The following is a 17,944-nucleotide window of genomic DNA, read 5'->3' on the forward strand; positions in this document are numbered from 1 at the left end:
GAAGCATGCAAAGAGGGGGGAAAAAAAAAAAAGTATTTGTCTAATGCTAGGAAGATGGACCAAAAAAAAAAAAAGCATTTTGAATCTCAATAACTACCCCAGGAAAACCACCACTTCTCTCCTTAAATAAAGATAACATCCTAAGGGTATATTAGGGCAAAAGGAAAGAATGGTAAATAGAGCTGAAATTTGTGTGAGTTTTTTTTTGTTTGGTTGGGGTTTTTTTAACAGCAATTCCTTGATAAGATTGCAATGAATATTCTGCAGCAAAATCAGTCAAGGCAAGTGTATCACATATCAGAAGATCTGTGACACGTAATATAAGATTCCAATGGAGAGAATTCAGTGGAGTTCCCATGGTAAATCTTTATAATGCCTCATGAAAAATTCTAGACAGTCAAAATGAGGCATATTTGGATATTTAGGAGAAAGTGAAGAGAAACACAACATTGCTCTAATAAGAGAAATATGAACTTTTTTTTTTTTTAAATAAAGATTTGACTTTGGCAGCTGAAAGAGGCTGAACTTGGCACACTTCTTCCCAAGAGAGGGAAGATTTTAGCCACTCTCCTGACGAGAGCGTCTGACCCCGTCTCACAAAGCTGAGAAAAGGAAAATGACAGCGAGTCCCTGCTGAATGTCCAGCACAAATAAAATGCAGTAAGATTGACATTTATAATTGAACTGTTAAGAATAAACATTTCATTGCTATATTAGCACATCACTTAACATGCTTGGCAGTATTTACCTGCCTAGAAAATCAATAATCAGGGCTCCATGTCACTGTGAACAGCAACTTAGCAACTTTACTAGTAGCCCTGGAGCTCTTTCCTTAAACTCTGTTGAGCAGATTTAATGGCCTTAAAAGGAAATGGCCTTAAACCAGGGCAGAGGAGATTAGATATTAGAAAAAAATGTTTCAGTCTCAGGGTGGTCAGGCATTGGAACAGGTTGCCCAGGAAGGTGGTGGAGTCACCATCCCTGGAGGTGTTTAAGAGGCTTCTGGATCTGGCACTGGCTGTGTGGTTTAGTGGTTATGGGGTTACAGTGATGGTGCTGGGTTTACTGCTGGTCTTGATGATCTTACCTCTCCTCCAACTCTGATTCTATGACTGTCCTACTAAAAGTCTAAAATTAAAATCATATAAAATCTCTATTTTTTTGAATGCTACATTGATTATTACCAAATTGCATCAACCATGCTTCTCTCTTTCTTTAACTGCTATTACCCAAAATCTCAGCCTAACTTCTTTTGCTGCCAAGAACCCTCAGAGATGTGTCCTTACAGCTCTTACCTGGAGAGAACTCACCCGTGTACCCACCCAAATCAGCAGGGAGAGCTGAGCAAGAGTTACTGCTCTTGGACAAGGGGTTCAACGGGAGAAAACACTAAGGAATGCACAGAATGCTTCAGAGACAAAGGCTATTTTCCAGTCAGGCTACATACAAATTACCAAGAAATAAAATCCAAGAGGAGGTAACTGGTTGCTCATCATATTGCTCCTGATCAAAAAATTCAGGGTAAAGTAGTAATACTGGAGGGGGGAAAAAAATCAGTAGTTCCATTTGGAGACATTTAATGGAGTATCTCAATCCTTGACTGAGCTTGCCATTTCTTTATTCCCCTAACTCATTTTGGGAGCATGCTGTAGAAATGCACTGGAGCTAATGAAAATGCACTATGTTTTTTTAAAGTGTTTAGTTTGATGGAGAAGAGCAGGTAGATCTCATCCCAGCAAAAGAAAGAATGACTTCTGCTATTTGAAAAGCGCCTCTGGCAATGTGATAATCTCCATCATTAGCAAACTATTCTCAAAGCATGTTCACTGCTTTAACAGGCTCATGGGATAAAGACTTAAGGGTATGAGTCACATTCTCAGCTGCTGTGAACTGGTACAATTCCATCAGGATCAGCACAGAGCTACTGTAAGAGAAGCACAAGAATCCAACCCAAATTTTGGAGAGAGCCTCATGAATGGGGTGAGGGGCAAACCACATCCGTATTTTCTGCCACTAGTACTTCTGTTGTACCACTCTTTATCTCTAGGGGATAAGAACCTACATGAACCCAGCAAAATAAACCTCCAATCTCCCCAATCTCACTATGCTGATCCTGGAGTATTTATCACCATAACAGCATCTATCACAGCAAATACACAACCCAAATTTCCCTTCACTGAGCAGGTAGCAAAAGGAAAAAACATGTTTAAAGTGAATCATCCAAGTCAGACCACAAACTGGCAGAATATAGGTTACTGCTATAACAACTAATATAAGTTAACACAAACCTTGGTAATAACAAGGTATGAAAAGAACTCATATAGTGCAGGCTGAAGAAATAAAAGTGCTTTTAAACTTTCTGAATGATGGCATGGCTGCTGTGATTTTAACAGCTCATCACCAGAAGTTACTAGGAAAATTCTGTTGCTGGCATTCATCAGGGAACAATGGAAAAAACTTTTGGAAAGTTGCGCTAAACTGCAGTTTCCTCTGTTATTTCTACCTCATAACTATTAAGGTCTGAACACTTCAAACACTTTCCACAATCTATTAGTCAGAGTATTTAAGTCAGAATCTAAATTTCCCAGTAAGGATTAGTAAAATTTGGACTTGAGCTGTATCTGGCCCAAATTCCAAAAACCAAATTTTTTCTATTCTACTTCGAAAAGCAAAACTGCGGTCTTGAACAGTTTTCTTATCAAAGAAAACAGAACACCTCCCTCTCAGCTGGGTGATGTGCAGAGAGAGAAATATGAAAGAATCATCAAGAATATACACACACAAGGATGCTTTAAAAGACCAGGTAACATAGATCCTAATTTACAGCTAACAATGAAAAGCGCGGGACATTTTATTTTTTAAAAATATTTTTTGCTTGGTCCCCAAATGATTGAAAGACTGAAATCCGTAGTTCCAACAGGCACCAAACAAATCAACCTGGCTGATGTTTCTTTTTCAGAGGGGATGTTGTTCAGTGCTTTATAAATCTCAGTACAAAGCCCCTCAGCACCTGGGGTACACTGACCAGGGGTGTATTGGTGTGATGACCTAAGGGCCGGAAGATGCTGCTCAGATTTGCTGGAATTTTAGCTCCCTGTGCCATTCTAGGAAGACACCGAGGCCATTTGGCTTATCCTGCTCTGACTTTTGGCCTGGTGTTGAAAGGCCCCAAAGAGGATCAGCTCTTTAAACTGGTGTTGACCTTTTACAGTTGCAAAATGCTGTTCTCAGCTTCTACCCTACTTCAGGATCACGTACAGAGTTTGGGCTGTTTTGCAAACTTCAATCAGCCAATGCTCTTGTGACTGTTCAACCTTAACATTATGTGGGGCAGGGAGGAAGGGGGGGAAGCAAGTTATTTTGTCCTTGTAGTTAACTGGAGCATTTCATAAAAGATAAATACAAGGATATATTAATGAAAAATACATCTTTAAGTATGTGCTTCAACGGCACTCAAAGCTTAAATTCTTATTTACCTATAAAAGTACTGTCATTTGAATTTCTTGCTTTCTTTTACTGTCTTAAGAGCTTTAATAAATTTTTAGCTATAAAAATAACTCATAAAACTGTCACTTCTAGATAGACAAATCAATATAGATATTACATAAACTGTCAGTTTAAAGAAATGAAATACCTTTTAAAACATTCCTAGTTATAGTAAGGAACATGTCACCACCCAAGGAATAAGGTATTTATTATAGTAGCTTTTTTAGCCATTCCAAAGCAGCACCAAATAAACTAAATAATTCAAGGAGGGGGAAGGGGGAAATCCCAGATCCTGAGACATTACTGGAATGCCTGCTATGAGCTTCAAGATACTCAGAAACTCCTTTAGGGTTTTGTTTTTGTTTTTTTTTCCCCCTGAAACTATTCCTTTATCAGTGATTGCTGATAGAAAACATGCAAATAGAAGTCACCGACAAGGTAAAGAAAAGTGCTGATGGAAGAACAGTCCACACTGAAAATACTGAGGACATTTAATTTAAAGTTTAGCCAGGTTTCAAGATAGGACAGACAAGAACTGCTTTTTTGTGGATGCAGGGTCAACATTCACACGGTGTTGACCAAAAAGATACAACATACCAACAAGGGGGGAGAGGGGGGATAAAAAAAAAAAAGGAAAAATTGAGCAAACAAACCCCTGATTTTTTTATGAATACCAAACACATTCCACCACTTTCATTTCCAAAAACGGCTAAGACAGTTTTTGTTAGGACTATCTGTGAAGAGATCTTAGGCATTTCTCCCATTCCTAAAATACTTGGTTGCAGAAGTCATCTGTTACAGGCTAAGCCTTATCTGAGCCCTATGGGAGTGCCCAGAGATGAGCTGCTGGGCTTCCATCAGCTGCAGGCACAGCTCGAAGCATCCAACTCCTGCACTTCCTAGAAAAGAATAGCCAATCTTATCAAAACACTGGCAGATTGTATATACAGACACTGGTGCTAGGCTTCAGAGGGAAAAATGTTCATTTTAAAATGGAATGGCACTTTTGACATCAGCCCGACTGCTCGGCATTCCTGCACTGCCACGTGAAATCAGCAGCAGGATTTTCACTAGAAAACAAATTGCATTGAATAAGGACCATGCCTGAGGTATTTCTGGGAAGGGATATTGCTGCCTTTTTTTTTTTTTTTTTTTTTTTTTTTTTTTTTTTTTTTTTTTTTAATAATTTTAGGTTTATTGGTAACCACATTGCACTAACCACATGAAATATACTGGTCTGCTCTGTCAATGCTCATGGTCATGACTAAGACAAGCTCCCTAACATGAGACTCTCTGCAAGAAACATTTGGAAAGTGAAGAGGGTGGGTTTTTTTTAAATAGGCTATTCCATGTTATAGGAATATTTATTTAATTGATGAATTAATTTAATATACTATTCCATGTATACCATGGTGACACTCAGGAAGATCAACAGCACCTGGCAGAAACAAGTCTGTATTAATTAAGAGGAATAACACTAATTGGAGAGAGAACACAGCTGGAGATGGACTCCCAGTGGAAGGAACTCCATGCCAGGGTGGGGGAACACATGTAAGACAAAAGGAGCCGAAGGAGAAAATTAAAAAACCAGGACCAGCAGAAAGAAGGCATCATGTGCAGGAGCTCCTGCGCTGCCTGACACCTCACCAAAGGAACTGGGGTGATCCAAGGCTAACCCACAACAAAAAGCAAGGGAAGGAGGGGAGGCAGAGGGGAGACAGGTGTTTCCTCTAGGTGCCTGTTAGTCTGTTGTGGTTTGGAGTGTTCCTACCCAGCATCCAAGTCGGCAGTCAGAATGTCATGTTATCTGGCAGTAAATTATGACAAAAATTCTCCAAGCTGAGTCTGGTTTGCCTGCAACACCACATGACTTAAATAAACCACAACCCACCACTTCCTTACAGCCTTGCAACAGCAGTAACTGGTAAAGGCCAAATTTTCTACAATTTAGCTAATAATGAGAGTTTTACTCTTCCAGGTTCCTGCATGCCTCTACTGTACAATTTATGTTTTCAGTAGAGTAGCTCATAACTGCTACAATTTAGTCAGTGTGCTACTGAACAAATTCCTCCTAAATGCATTTTGTTTTGTACACTCTGGTGTCAAACATCTCAAGAGCCCCTGGGCTCCCCACAGGTTATTTCACAGCTTAGCTCTGCTGGAAACCATCTTCCCACATCCAACTTCCTCCTAAAACTTCCCTTTATTCATTTCAAATAAGTCTCATTTTTATAATGCTCTGGTACTTCTCACTGAACAGACTTTCTTGTTCCCTAAATTCATTAAATATAAACTCAGCTTTTTTTGTTTGTTTTAAATATCTATATTAATAACCTGTCCACTCCAATTTCCAAAGTTAACTAGAACATTCACATTCATTTACAGAACAGCAAGATAAAGTAATGCAGCAAGCAAATTAAATTGTGTTCTGAAGGCAAATTAAATTGTGTTCTGAAGGGTACCAAAAATTTAAGACAATATTGGGTAAAGATGGACCTAACTCTTGGAAACAATAAATACCACATCGCTTAGAACTGACCAAAGATGCCAGATACATCAACTGAGGGTCTCATAAATAGGTTAAAGTGACATATTTTATTTGAAGAGAAAAGTTATATGCTTCCAATCACAATCCAATTTCTCCACTGTTAAATTTTTTATTTAACACCTTCCCTCTACCTCCCAGTCTGGTCTCTCAAGATAACCTGAGCCCACTTCCAGTGGTATGGCAGGAAGACAATAGAAGTGTTAAGTCTTCAGGTCCCTGGAGTTTACAAATTCCCAATTTAACACACAAATAAGGACAGGGGGATACCAGAAGAATTGCTGATCTAGACTGAAACTATTCTTGGAATGTGTCTAGCCTTTATATTCTCCCATCTTCTACCCAGTGGCAGGTTACACATGCAGCCTGAGTGCTTCATTCCCTCAAAATTATCTTTTCTGCCCTATCAGCAATCAGCTGAACTTGGAATGCCCTTTGACAGAGCCAAGGAAAGCTGCAAACAGGACACAGACAAGGAAAAAGAGAGAACTACTGATAGTAATCAAAGCCTACTGTACTTGAGAAAACAAGGCCTAATTTTGTATCAGGTTCCTCACACCCAGCACCCTTCTGATACAAAAGACACCTCTTTTACTATTTTAAGATGTCAATATAAACAAGATTACAAATCCCTGTAGACCTTAACTAGGACGCTAAATTTGGTACCGCCCCCAGGTTTCATTTTCAATGTGCATCAGCCTGTTGGCTAATTTACACTGTAAACACTTGAGAGGTCATAGGGAATTATGGCTCTCTGGGATGATAAACTTTTGAGGCTTTTGGTACATCCTGCTGCATTCCAAGCTCCACAGAACAGGAGTTTCTCTGAGACACAGCAAACCCAGTACAACAGCACACGTGATCCAGACCACAATTAAAATCTATAGTGCAATATAAGTTGTTGTTTCAGAGTAAGGCAGTTGATATATTTATCCCAATTATATTTCTTATATTAGGAGAGATTTTGCTTCTCAGGAAAATGAAAACATCATTTGCAAGACATTGAATTTGTCTTAAGTAATCATAAAGCAGCCTTGAGAGCACACCCAGGTGAAATCTGCCCTGTAACAGGACATGGATAAGCTACAAATAGGCACAATTAGTGAAGAGATTATCTGCACACACTGTTAACCTGTGCTGTCTTTATGTAATTTAAATCTTTCAGCTTTCATCCCTTGAAGTCGACTATATAGAGAATTAATTCTGTGCTGGTGAGTAAAGATGTCCTGGGAAAAAGCTCTGGGGTAATGACTGGACTTGAGTAACAATCTGCTAGGCCTAACACATAAAAATGCAAGTATCACAACACAATAACAGGAAAAGTTCAGGAGTTCACCAGGGTACCAAAGCCAGAGGTGAACCCTGCAGTGGCTTCCATCACTTCTGCCCCAGAAATAAAATAACTCTGACATCCATTCTCCATTAGGAACGCTACACCTGCAGGCATGTGCTGCTGCAGCTGGGCTTTACCAACACAAGGACCTCTTGGTGTAAAACAGATCTCTTTGAAAGTCACACATCAAATTAACTCACCCCAACGAAGCACAAGCAGTCTGAAGGTAAAGATGACTTTTAACTGACAGCTTGTAAAAATAATATTGCCAAAAGGAAGGGAAAAAAAGGGAAAAAAGAGCCCAAAAACCAGAACATACACATCCCCCTTCCCAATACTACGGATGATATAGGTATTACTAAGTTTTTCACTTATCTCTGATTTTTCTGGATTTAAACTGCATTTCGTGTATTCAAACAAAAATATCAAACACCGAGAACCTCAGAGAGTCCTAATATCATCAAAAGTAGCAAGTCAGCTCGTGTTCAGTTTCTGCAAGCTGGATATTTACATTTGCCAACCACAGAAACCCTAATACAATTTAATACTCTAAAATCTTCTATTTGCCAAAAAGGAACAGATTATGTTACAAAGGAGGCACCTATAGGGGAAACTGTATCTGGATTCTGGCATTTTCTGACTTAAAGTTGATTCAAAATTAGGTCCCAAATCAGCAGAGATTTCAGTAAGGTTAAAAAATATATGAAGCCAAAAGATACTTATCTTTGATGGGCTGAGATACACTACTGCTCATATACAACAATTGAGTAACCTTAATGTGTTGGGATCTTTTTAAAATTAAACATTTTAACTAAATTTTTATAAATCCTTCAAGAACTTCAAGTTTGTTTACATCCAACTAAGTTACTCACAACCAAAATTTATCTGCAATTCAGCTTGAAATATGTTTTCTGTATGCTATCAATTTTCATTCCCCAATAAAATATTCTAAAACATTTCACTCCCTATGCAAGATCAAATTACAGAAATAAAAAAACAGATAGAAACTGAATTGAAAAGCACAGTGAAAGATTAGCCAGCAGTAACACTTACACAGCAGTTTCCAAAATATCTATTAAAGGCATAATAATACTTTCACCAAATAGGTAATACAATAAAGAGCCTGAATATTAATAGTAGCAAACTTTTAATCTTATTTTCTTTACAAGCTTGCTACTTACTGTAGAAAGCCAAATCTATCTGTGACTTTGTAAAGATGGTAGTCAGCATCTTCCCACGGTTCAATCTGAGCTCCCTCACGTCCCTAAGGGGAAAGGAAAAAAGTAAAAGCCAAATTATGTTTTATGGCACAATAAATAAAGACACATAGGGGAGCATTCAAAGAAAGCATAACCTTTGGGACACTTTGGGACATGGTGGCAGGAGGGAGAGGAGGACACCAGTCCTAAACTAACCAGCCAAGAAAAAAGAGAGCAGAATACCTAACCCAGCCCCTACAAACAGTATCCTCATCACAGGAAAACTCTTTCAGTCACTGTTATACACAGAATACATTTCAACCAGAGTCACAGTAATCCCACACCTGTTGTTAAACTCCACAATAATCCATCAAGGTCCCCAGAGTGACCTCTATTCGTTTCATTTCCCAGATCCATCTTTCCCGAACAATCACCTGCAAGAGCATATCCTGCACACACTCCTGAGTTAACATCCATGCTGACTTGCAGCAGCTGTCAAACATTGCAGCACTGAGATTTCCCTCTATGCATTCACTCATGTCCCACTCTTCCTCTCCAAGTGCCAATCTTGCAAAAGGTTTGCATAAGTTTAACTACATTTCAGCTCTATCTAATTCTGGTGTGGGCTATGCAGAGGTCACTGGCTATGAACTCAGGCACCACTCAGAACACCAAGTGCATTGGGTTTCTGTGGCCTGGTTTAGTAGCAGAGGGCTCCAGGGCTCTGAGAAGCTCCTGGAAGCCCCCCCCACATCCAAGAGAGACAAAGCTCCAACAGGGACCTGCCACTGGCCATGGCCCAGGTCACACTGGAGCAGGTTTGGTGGCAGGACTTGTGACCCTGTGGAAGACCTGTGCTGGAGCACCTGAGCCTGAAGGACTGACCCTGATGGAGGTACCAATGCTGGAGCAGCTCAAGAACAACTGCAGCCCATGGGAAGGACCCACACTGAAGAAGTTCATGGAGAACTTGAGCCGGTGGGAGGGACCCCACACTGGAAAAAGGGAAGAGTTTAAGGAGTCAAACCCCCAAGCAGGAAGGAGTCACAGAAACAACGGGGGATGAACTGACCACAGTCCCCATCATCCCCCATCCTTCTGCATTGCTCAGGTGGAGGAGGCAGAGAAAACTGGGAGCAAAACTAAGCCCAGGAAGAAGGGAGGGTTAAGGAGAAAATGTTTTAGAACCAACTTTTTTTTCTTATTGTCCTATTCTGATTTCCTAAACAAATTTCCCCAACTCAGGTCTGCTTTGCCCATGAGTGTGATTGGTGAAGGACCTCTCCCTGCCTTTATCCCAGCTCATAAGCCTTTTGTTGTTTTCTTTCTCTCCTGTCCAGCTGAGGATGGCAGTGACTGAGCAGATTCCAGGAGCTTGGGGAAATTTGTTTAGGAAATCAGAACAGGTTACAGAAATACCTGACTACCATGGAAGCATTCTAGGCATGCTCTGTGCCAGGCTTGTCCTGACAAGGGGTCCAAGAATAAACATGGCATGACCAGGATATTTCTTTAGTTCCCCACAACAATATCAGAAACAATACAGCTCACTCATCTTCTATTCTTCAATGATTTCAGTGTTTGTACTACCATAACCAAAGATTAAAGAAAAAAAGTAAAATCAGAGTCCTTCTGATTGCATAGATACACTGAGCATGTTCAAACACCCCACTTTCACTAGTTCTAATACAATACACTCCCTGAAATAGTCTCCAAAGTAACTTGCTATGCACCTGAAAAATGAGTTGGTTGAGTCATTATCCAATATCCCCTCTGGAGGGAGAGTTTAATCCACCCCAAGGACAATGTATCATTAAACATCAGGTTAGTACTCAACATGGAATTTTAAACAACAGATAGGTGGGATCATTATTCAGTTTTTAAACAGACATATTACTAAGATTCATTATAAAATATCTTCAATTACTATAAAGTTCACTTACTCTGTCATACTTGGCAACTATCTCTGCTCGTTCCTGGGCAAGTTTGATAGCAGCATCCTGCTCAGCATCTGCACCTGTAGAAAAATTAAAATAATGCTGTTCAGATTTTCTCCCTTGTGAAAAAAGAACTGCAGCCAAATACTTGGAAAATCAACTTCAGGGAGACTACTTCAATGGAGAAATGCAAAAACTATTGTGTCAAAGCAAAATACGCCCTTGGGGTATGTCCTGAATACTGCTCAACGCAGTTACTGCACAGTATCTTAACTGCTGAGTTTAGAACATTTCTGATTTTCCACCAACGTAGATATTAAATACAGTAAAAAAATAATTCTGTACAACCCACTAACTGAAAGACTGAAAAAAGTACTAAAGGCTGTTACTTGGCAATTCCACAAATATTCTAATAGCCATAGAAAGCTGAAACATTCATTACTGGCTTAAAAGAAAATTGTGAAGTATTTACAGGATTTGTAGAGATTTTGGAATACTGAAGAAATACTGCAGGGCTTCTCAGAAATTGTCTAAAACTTTTTCTCAGAAAACAGGGAAGGGTGTCAGAACTGCAACTTGGGCAATCCAGAGCTGGAATAAGTGTAAGGATATGACAACAGGAAGGTTGACAGGCAAGAAAAAAAAAACCAGTGTGTGAGTAAGCATTGGACAGCAGAACACTGTAGATGAAGCATTTACTACATGAGTGGAGTTCATGTTTTGCTCAGTCCTGTTCCCTGAGCAGAAACCATCTCTAGCACATGGACAGGAACAGAGAGCACCAAGAAAGGAAAAGCTTCTGTTTTGAATATCCAACAACAGAACGTACTTCAATATCCCAAAATATAATTATATCAAATCAATGAGGTAAATCAGCTTTAATTAACAAGTTTGTGAAAGTTTCAAGAGTTGAATTCTTTTGATTATTAAAGTGCAAGGAACTTCACATAAAGCAAGGCTTGAAGAAGGTTTAAAATATATTTCAGTCTAGCACTGTTATAAAAATAACTCCAAGCATGTGGGTTTTTATCACTATCTAGTTCATGGCAACATAATGAACTTCAGGAATTGTACATATCAACCATCTGGGCCACGAAATAGAAAAACAGATCAGATATTACAGTTTTCTAACAATTATTTGTTCAAACCAAGTGTTTCTTTAATAAAGGTTACCTACATATTTCACAACATCTAGACAAGAAGCTGTGCCAAGATGGCCTTCAAAGCCATTTGTTAGAGATTTAACATGGTCTCTGCTTGCTTCTACTCCACCTTTGTCCAGGGGAATGCTAAGAGAACCTCAGTATGACCCACCACAGACAAGCACCAGCATTCAGACAACTGCTCATCCCAAGCTTCCCCTAAAGGAAAGTCTGGCTGCTTCTTCAAAGCTTCCCTTTATGATCCCCAGAAGTCACACTTGGTTACCCTCACCCATTGTCACCATCATCTGTCAATCACATTACTCCTGTTTATTAAGGATACATAGAGCTCTGTCATTTTTTCCAATGTGCAGCAAAACCAGCACACATGTATTTACACAGTTATTTGAGGGAGAAAAAAACCCAAACAAATAATTCAATCTGCTATATTTGGAAGCTTCACATCTCTAAGCTACAACATTGACAAATCATTTCCTCCCTGTAAAACAAGGGGTGAGTAGAATCATTTCATACTGCTCAGACTTTGGTGTGTCCAAGCCAAGGCACTACTCCTCCTGCGCATTCAGGTGCTGGATTCACTTTATTCCTAAGCCAAAAGAAGACTCAAGACACAAAGCAGTTGGGTCTCAGGTTTGGTTTTCCCTGACTCAGCTTTACAGCCATTGCAGGGCTCTGGTACCCTGGATGCCCACGGGAGCTCTGAGCAAGACACAGCTCTCACCAGAGTCCCTCCCCAGCCTTGTGGCAGCCGAGGGCACAGACACAACTTCACAGCACTGCCAGGGTGTGCCAGCACTATCTACTCCCCCAGCACAATTACAACAAGCTGGTTCCTAAGCTTTACTCACTGACATAGCGTGTCTGCTGAACTGATGACATCCACTAAAGCTACCAAATCAACACTGACTAAAAGCAGTGGATGAAACCTGGTTTTACATTCAAAGTGAGAAGATAAAAAGGAACTGTAATCAAAATTAAATTGTGTTTCCTTCTGTTAGACAGATCTGCGCTTACAGCAAGTCTTTACAGAAGACCAATTATGGGTTTTTAAAAAGTAAACTTTTAACTTCCTTAGAAACCTGATATTCCTTCAGCGACTTCAAGTACTGATTGACCCTAATCTACACTTCTCCAATGGACAGCTGTGGGGAAAAGCTCCCTGGTTTAAAGTACACCAGCTGCTAAGCTTCAAGAAATAGCTAAAAAGTCCTTTCACTATATTCCAAGTAGAAGAGATTAGATTTAATTTGAGAAAGAGTGAAAGAGTGTGGCTGCATATAAGCAGACAGTATTGTAATACACAGTAGTCAGTATATTCACATAGTACCTAGTTGATACATTTTATAAACAGAACTAAAAAGGGTTGCTATTTTTATTTTAAAATGTGCTCAAAAGGACATGCATAGATCTTCAAAAAAACAGACAGAATAACAATGTAAGCTGAAAAAAGTCTAAACCTTTTCTTAAAAGAATGCCAAACTGTATTTGCACCAGAAAGCGAGTTCCTGATTTATGCTGAGAATATGACCATGGGTTACCATCCCTTCCTCTGCATAAGCAATGTGTGAATCAAAGTTTGGCATGTTCTGTGTCTCAGGACAATTCAATTATATTTTGTGTGTAAATTATCATATTCATTGCCTTTAAAGTAATCCTCTTTGCTTTCTGCCAGCATCATCTTAAACCTTCCAGCTGCACTGAGATAGTTCAATGTTTCATTAATCCATCAATACTGAAAACCCAGAAAACAGCTTGAGATGGGGGCAAGAGGTTTTATTTTGGGAGATAAGCACTGTACATGATTTTTCTTATAAGAGGAACTATTTAAATATCTCCAACTTAGAAATTACATATTAATTCCTGATAAAGTAAAAGCTAAATATGGGAACAAGAAAAATTCTTCAGCACAAAAAACACAAAAATATTAAATTAGAATGCCAGTTATTTGTCTTTAAAGTCTTAGCAGTTTGATTCAGTGCTCTCTCAGTGAAAGCAGTTAAAGATGACACAAGTATGATTAAATTTACTAATTAAAAGTTAGCATTACAAATGATACAGGAAACAACGCCATCTCAAATGAGGTGGACATTAATATATAGTAAATTAAGTGGTACAGAGAACTCATTTGAACTAAAAAATGTGGAAATATATTAGTAATGATCTGATGATAAATTCTGTCAATGGTGGCATGCTAAACAGCACTTTCAAGTCCCCCCCAAATCAGTCAGGCTTACAAGGTACAAGCAGCATGGCTAAAATCCTGCCCAGCATCAATCAGAGAATGACAGGTTGAAAGGGACCTCAGAGACCATCTAGTCCAAGCTTTCTTGGCAAAAGCACAGCCTAGACAAGCTTCAGCACCTTCTTCAGCTGAATCTTAGAAGTGTCCAGTCCTGGGGAATCCACTGCTGCTCTGGGGAGATTATTCCAATGGCTGTTCTCACTGTGAAAATTTCCAAGAGTCTCGAATCTCCTCAGCAGTAATAGACATAATGCAAACTAAAAATATGTAACACTATGCTCTTTTAATGAATGCTAAACTGCTTGGAAGAGACTAACTGCCAGAAGTGACATTTAACAGCAAAACAACAGATCCAAAAAAAAAAATAAACACTAGTAAAGAAAAAATAAGGTCCTGGCCTACAATTAGATGTAAAAATTAAATACTGAATTTTACTAAAACTATTCTCAAGGACAGAGATTTTTGCAAGAAACAGAGGTATGGTTTGATGATCTGATCTGATGAAACTGAAAAAAAAATCCTGCCTTACTCTTGCTTGAGTGCCATCTTCTCTCTTCTGTTCCACATGGAAAAAGAGTAGCTGTAGATGTAGTCACCTACAGACAGCTGAGAATCTCAACCCAAGGACCCCTTATAATCTACCTATATATGTATTTTAAGGTGGGGGTAGGAGGAAAAAAAATTTACAATAATTTACAGTAATTTGGTACTCATTTAAATCACTGAGCTAAACACTGAGGATCCCTCTTGCAGTCCCTGCAGTAACTCAGTTTTCCAGAATGAAGGAGGGTAACTGGCAGCACTATCCCTTCTGTTTCCAGCAGTCAGGAAGGAGCTGAACAGCCTGTGACAGCCTGGCAGCAGCTCAGCTGCTCCTGCTTGGGGTGACTAACACAGAGCCCGTAGTTACACCTGGCTTTCATCACAGCCTGGCAGAACTCAGCTGCTGTTGAGGGAGAAGACAGCGAAACACTGGTCTTTCCCACAAAAAGAAAAGCTGTTGCTGTACAAGGTTTACTAAGTACCTGTATTTTGAATTGTTTGTCTAATCCTGCATGGCTTCTAATCCTGTTCAGCTACAGAACTGCAAACCATAAGGCACAGCCTTTTTTAAAGTGATCTCCATGCGCAATCTACTGAGCACACGTCTCTAGTCCCTACAAAAGTAGTCATACAACTTACAGGAATGGTCTTTGGGGTTACTCAAATTCACTAGTGCTGTTCTCTCTGAAACAGCCTAAAAAATGGCTAGGCTGTACCTCACCTGTCAAAAGTAACACCCATGGAGTAGCTCCCTCATGAAGGTAGCATGACACGAGTACCACCAAGAGCCTCAGCGAGTTCCTTACACTGAAGGAATAGCCAGGTACAGGATACAGCACTGCTCATGCACCAGCAGCAGTATAATGAACCGCCTCTTAGACATGTGCCATAAATTTAAGAAGAATCACAGATTTGTTTAGGTTGGAAAAGCCTTTAAAGATCATTGAGTCCAACCAATAACCCATCACTGCCAAGCCCACCACTAAACAATGCCCCCAAGCACAAATGCTTTTAAATACCTCAAGGGATGGTGACACCACCACTTCCCCAGGCAGCCTATTTCCAGTGCTTGACAACCGTTTCAGGAACAAAATTTTTCCAAGTTATCAATCTTAACTACCCCAATGCAACTTGAAGTCGTTTCATCTCTTTCTGTCACTTGTTATCTGCAAGAAGAGCCCAGCCCCAGCCTAGCTACACCCTCCTGTCTGGGAGTTGAGGAAAGCACTAAGTTTCCCCTTTGAGCCTCCTTTTCTCCAAGCTAAACACCCCCCCAGCTCCCCCAGTCACTCTTCATAGGACCTGTGCTCCAGACCCTATCACAGCTCCATTTCCTTCTCCGGACATCCTCCACCACCCCAATGTCCTTCTTGTCACAAGGGGGCCAAAACTGGTCCCAGGATTTGAGGTGTGGCCTTATCAGTGTTGAGTACAGGGGGACAGTCACAGCCCTGGCCCTGTTGGCCACACCATTGCTGGTACAGGCCAGGATGCCATTGGCCTTCCTGGCCACCTGGGCACACACTGGCTCAGGCTCACCCACTGTGGTCCAGCACCCACAGAAGTGATGCCTCTTTCCATGGGGCTGAGGCTCAATACGAAGAGCATCCTGTGTAACCTTATCCCAAATTCTGAAAAGTGATTTCTTCCTTTTTTGTCCTTTAACCCACCATCATTCTCTCCAACCGCAGAACACTCTCAAAAACCCCAAAAAACTGAAAATGTTAATTTGTTTCCCATTACTTTACTGAAATTCTTGCTTGTTTGCACATTACACATCCCACTGCTCAAAGAGCTGCACTGGCACAAATTCCTGTCTGCAGGCACTACCACCAGCTGCTAGGCATCTACACATTCAAAGCACATATCAGAGCAATAAACAAAGTCTCTGGTCATAGCAGAAAGTCCCTTAAATACTCAGGCTGTTTATTTTCCTTCCACTTCATTCCCATAAACAATGAAATAAAAGCCATGACGTACACTTAGTAGTATTTTGTCGTGGGTACACGATGTTCAAAAGGAAGAATCTTGGTAAATACCTGCACATCAATACTAAACCTGCTCTGAACAAAAGGGACTAAAAGCGTCATCTATTATACTTTCTCTTCATGCAAAGAAAACTTCTAACACAGAGAAGAACTTTTAACATAAAACGACCTAGTTAGTTAGAAAAACAATCCCTTTTGCATAGCAACGCTTCCTCTGAAATACAAATTTCCAGAAGTTAACTGAGCTACTTTTCTTCCACCATTAAAACATAATTCTATCCCTTAAAAAGTATTACGAATTTCAAACTCAGTTATCACTAATTTGAAATAAGAATTAAAATAGCACAATATAAACAATTAAAGATCAGGACATAAAATTTTACACAACACTTTACCAGTCTTTAGACTGTCATTTTCTTCCCAGTCCTTGCAGAGCTCTGTTTTAGTCTTCATGAAGTAAAACTGTTTGCTTCTAGACCATATTCTAAATCACTGTTTATCAAAAACGACCAGGAGAAAAGTTCTCCTCCTCCACTTGCCGCATTTGCTCCACACAACTGAGCCACTTGACACGTGTTCCTTTTTCCAGACACAGCCCCTCTACAGTTCCAGGAGCTGCAGAGGCTGGAACAAAGATGCCATTTGTTAATGCCAAGTGTCACGAAGGCACCACGCTGGTGTTCTCCAGCCCAGCCCACAGCCCTGCATTCCAGCTCATAATAAACAAAAGGATTTGAACAAACAGCCTCAGAGGCCAGGGCTACTGTAACACACCACTGTTATATTCTCGGGCAAGAATTCTTACTGGTGTTTTCCAAGTGCTGTAGGAAAAGCATCTTACTGAAAGGACTTACTTGAAATGGGGCTTGAAGCACCCTCTTTCTGGCTTATTACCTAAGAAACCACAAAATGAGGTAATTCTAAAAATACAGTTTAGATTTCTGTAACTGGCATTCCCTACTTAAAGGATGGAGATTTTACATATTTCCTGATCAAAATTCCTTTACTGTTCAAGATATATTGGGGACTTGAAACACCTAGGACGTCAGGAGTTGGCAACAACATTTTTGTTGATAAAAGTACAAAAATTCAGGAGTAAAACCTGAAAAACAGATCTCCATACCAAATATCCCAGGACAAACACACAAAACCATCCTCCTGCACAGACTTTAGCTCTCACACGTGGTCTCTCACACAGCCATTCTGCTGCTATGGAACACCGGCAGCCAGGAATCAGCCAATTCCACATCCTAACCTAAGCAAGTCAGGGCACACACACCACCAGACACTTTGTGAAGCAGCTGAAAGATGATCAGTGGCACTGGCACAGGTTACCCAGGGAGGCTGTGCAATCTCTCTCCATCCTTGGGGATGTTCATAAGTTGTCTGGACGTGGTCTTGGGCAACCAGCTCTGCACAGCCCTGCTTGAGCACAGGGTTGGGCCAGATGACTTTCAGAGGTCTCTTCCAGCCTCAACCCTTTTGTGGTTTTCTTGCACTCAGAAGTG

At 40.2% G+C, this 17,944-nt stretch overlaps 1 protein-coding gene across 4 annotated transcripts in view; it reads right to left on the reverse strand.

Annotated features, from left to right (window-relative positions):
• Nucleotides 1-17,944, reverse strand: part of USP6NL (USP6 N-terminal like) — a 111,886-nt gene that overhangs the window by 50,229 nt on the left and 43,713 nt on the right. For 3 of the 4 annotated variants that reach the window (XM_040062624.2, XM_040062625.2, XM_040062622.2), the window contains 2 exons: nt 10,507-10,580; nt 8,546-8,628 (listed from right to left, as the gene is read on the reverse strand). In XM_040062624.2, coding sequence (XP_039918558.1) covers nt 8,546-8,628; nt 10,507-10,580 — 157 coding nt within the window. Of the gene's footprint in view, nt 1-8,545; nt 8,629-10,506; nt 10,581-16,831; nt 16,996-17,944 lie in introns of those variants that run through there. The other variant, XM_040062623.1, reaches the window with a different exon arrangement.

Source organism: Hirundo rustica, chromosome 4, assembly GCF_015227805.2.
Source record: "Hirundo rustica isolate bHirRus1 chromosome 4, bHirRus1.pri.v3, whole genome shotgun sequence".
NCBI lineage: Eukaryota > Metazoa > Chordata > Aves > Passeriformes > Hirundinidae > Hirundo > Hirundo rustica.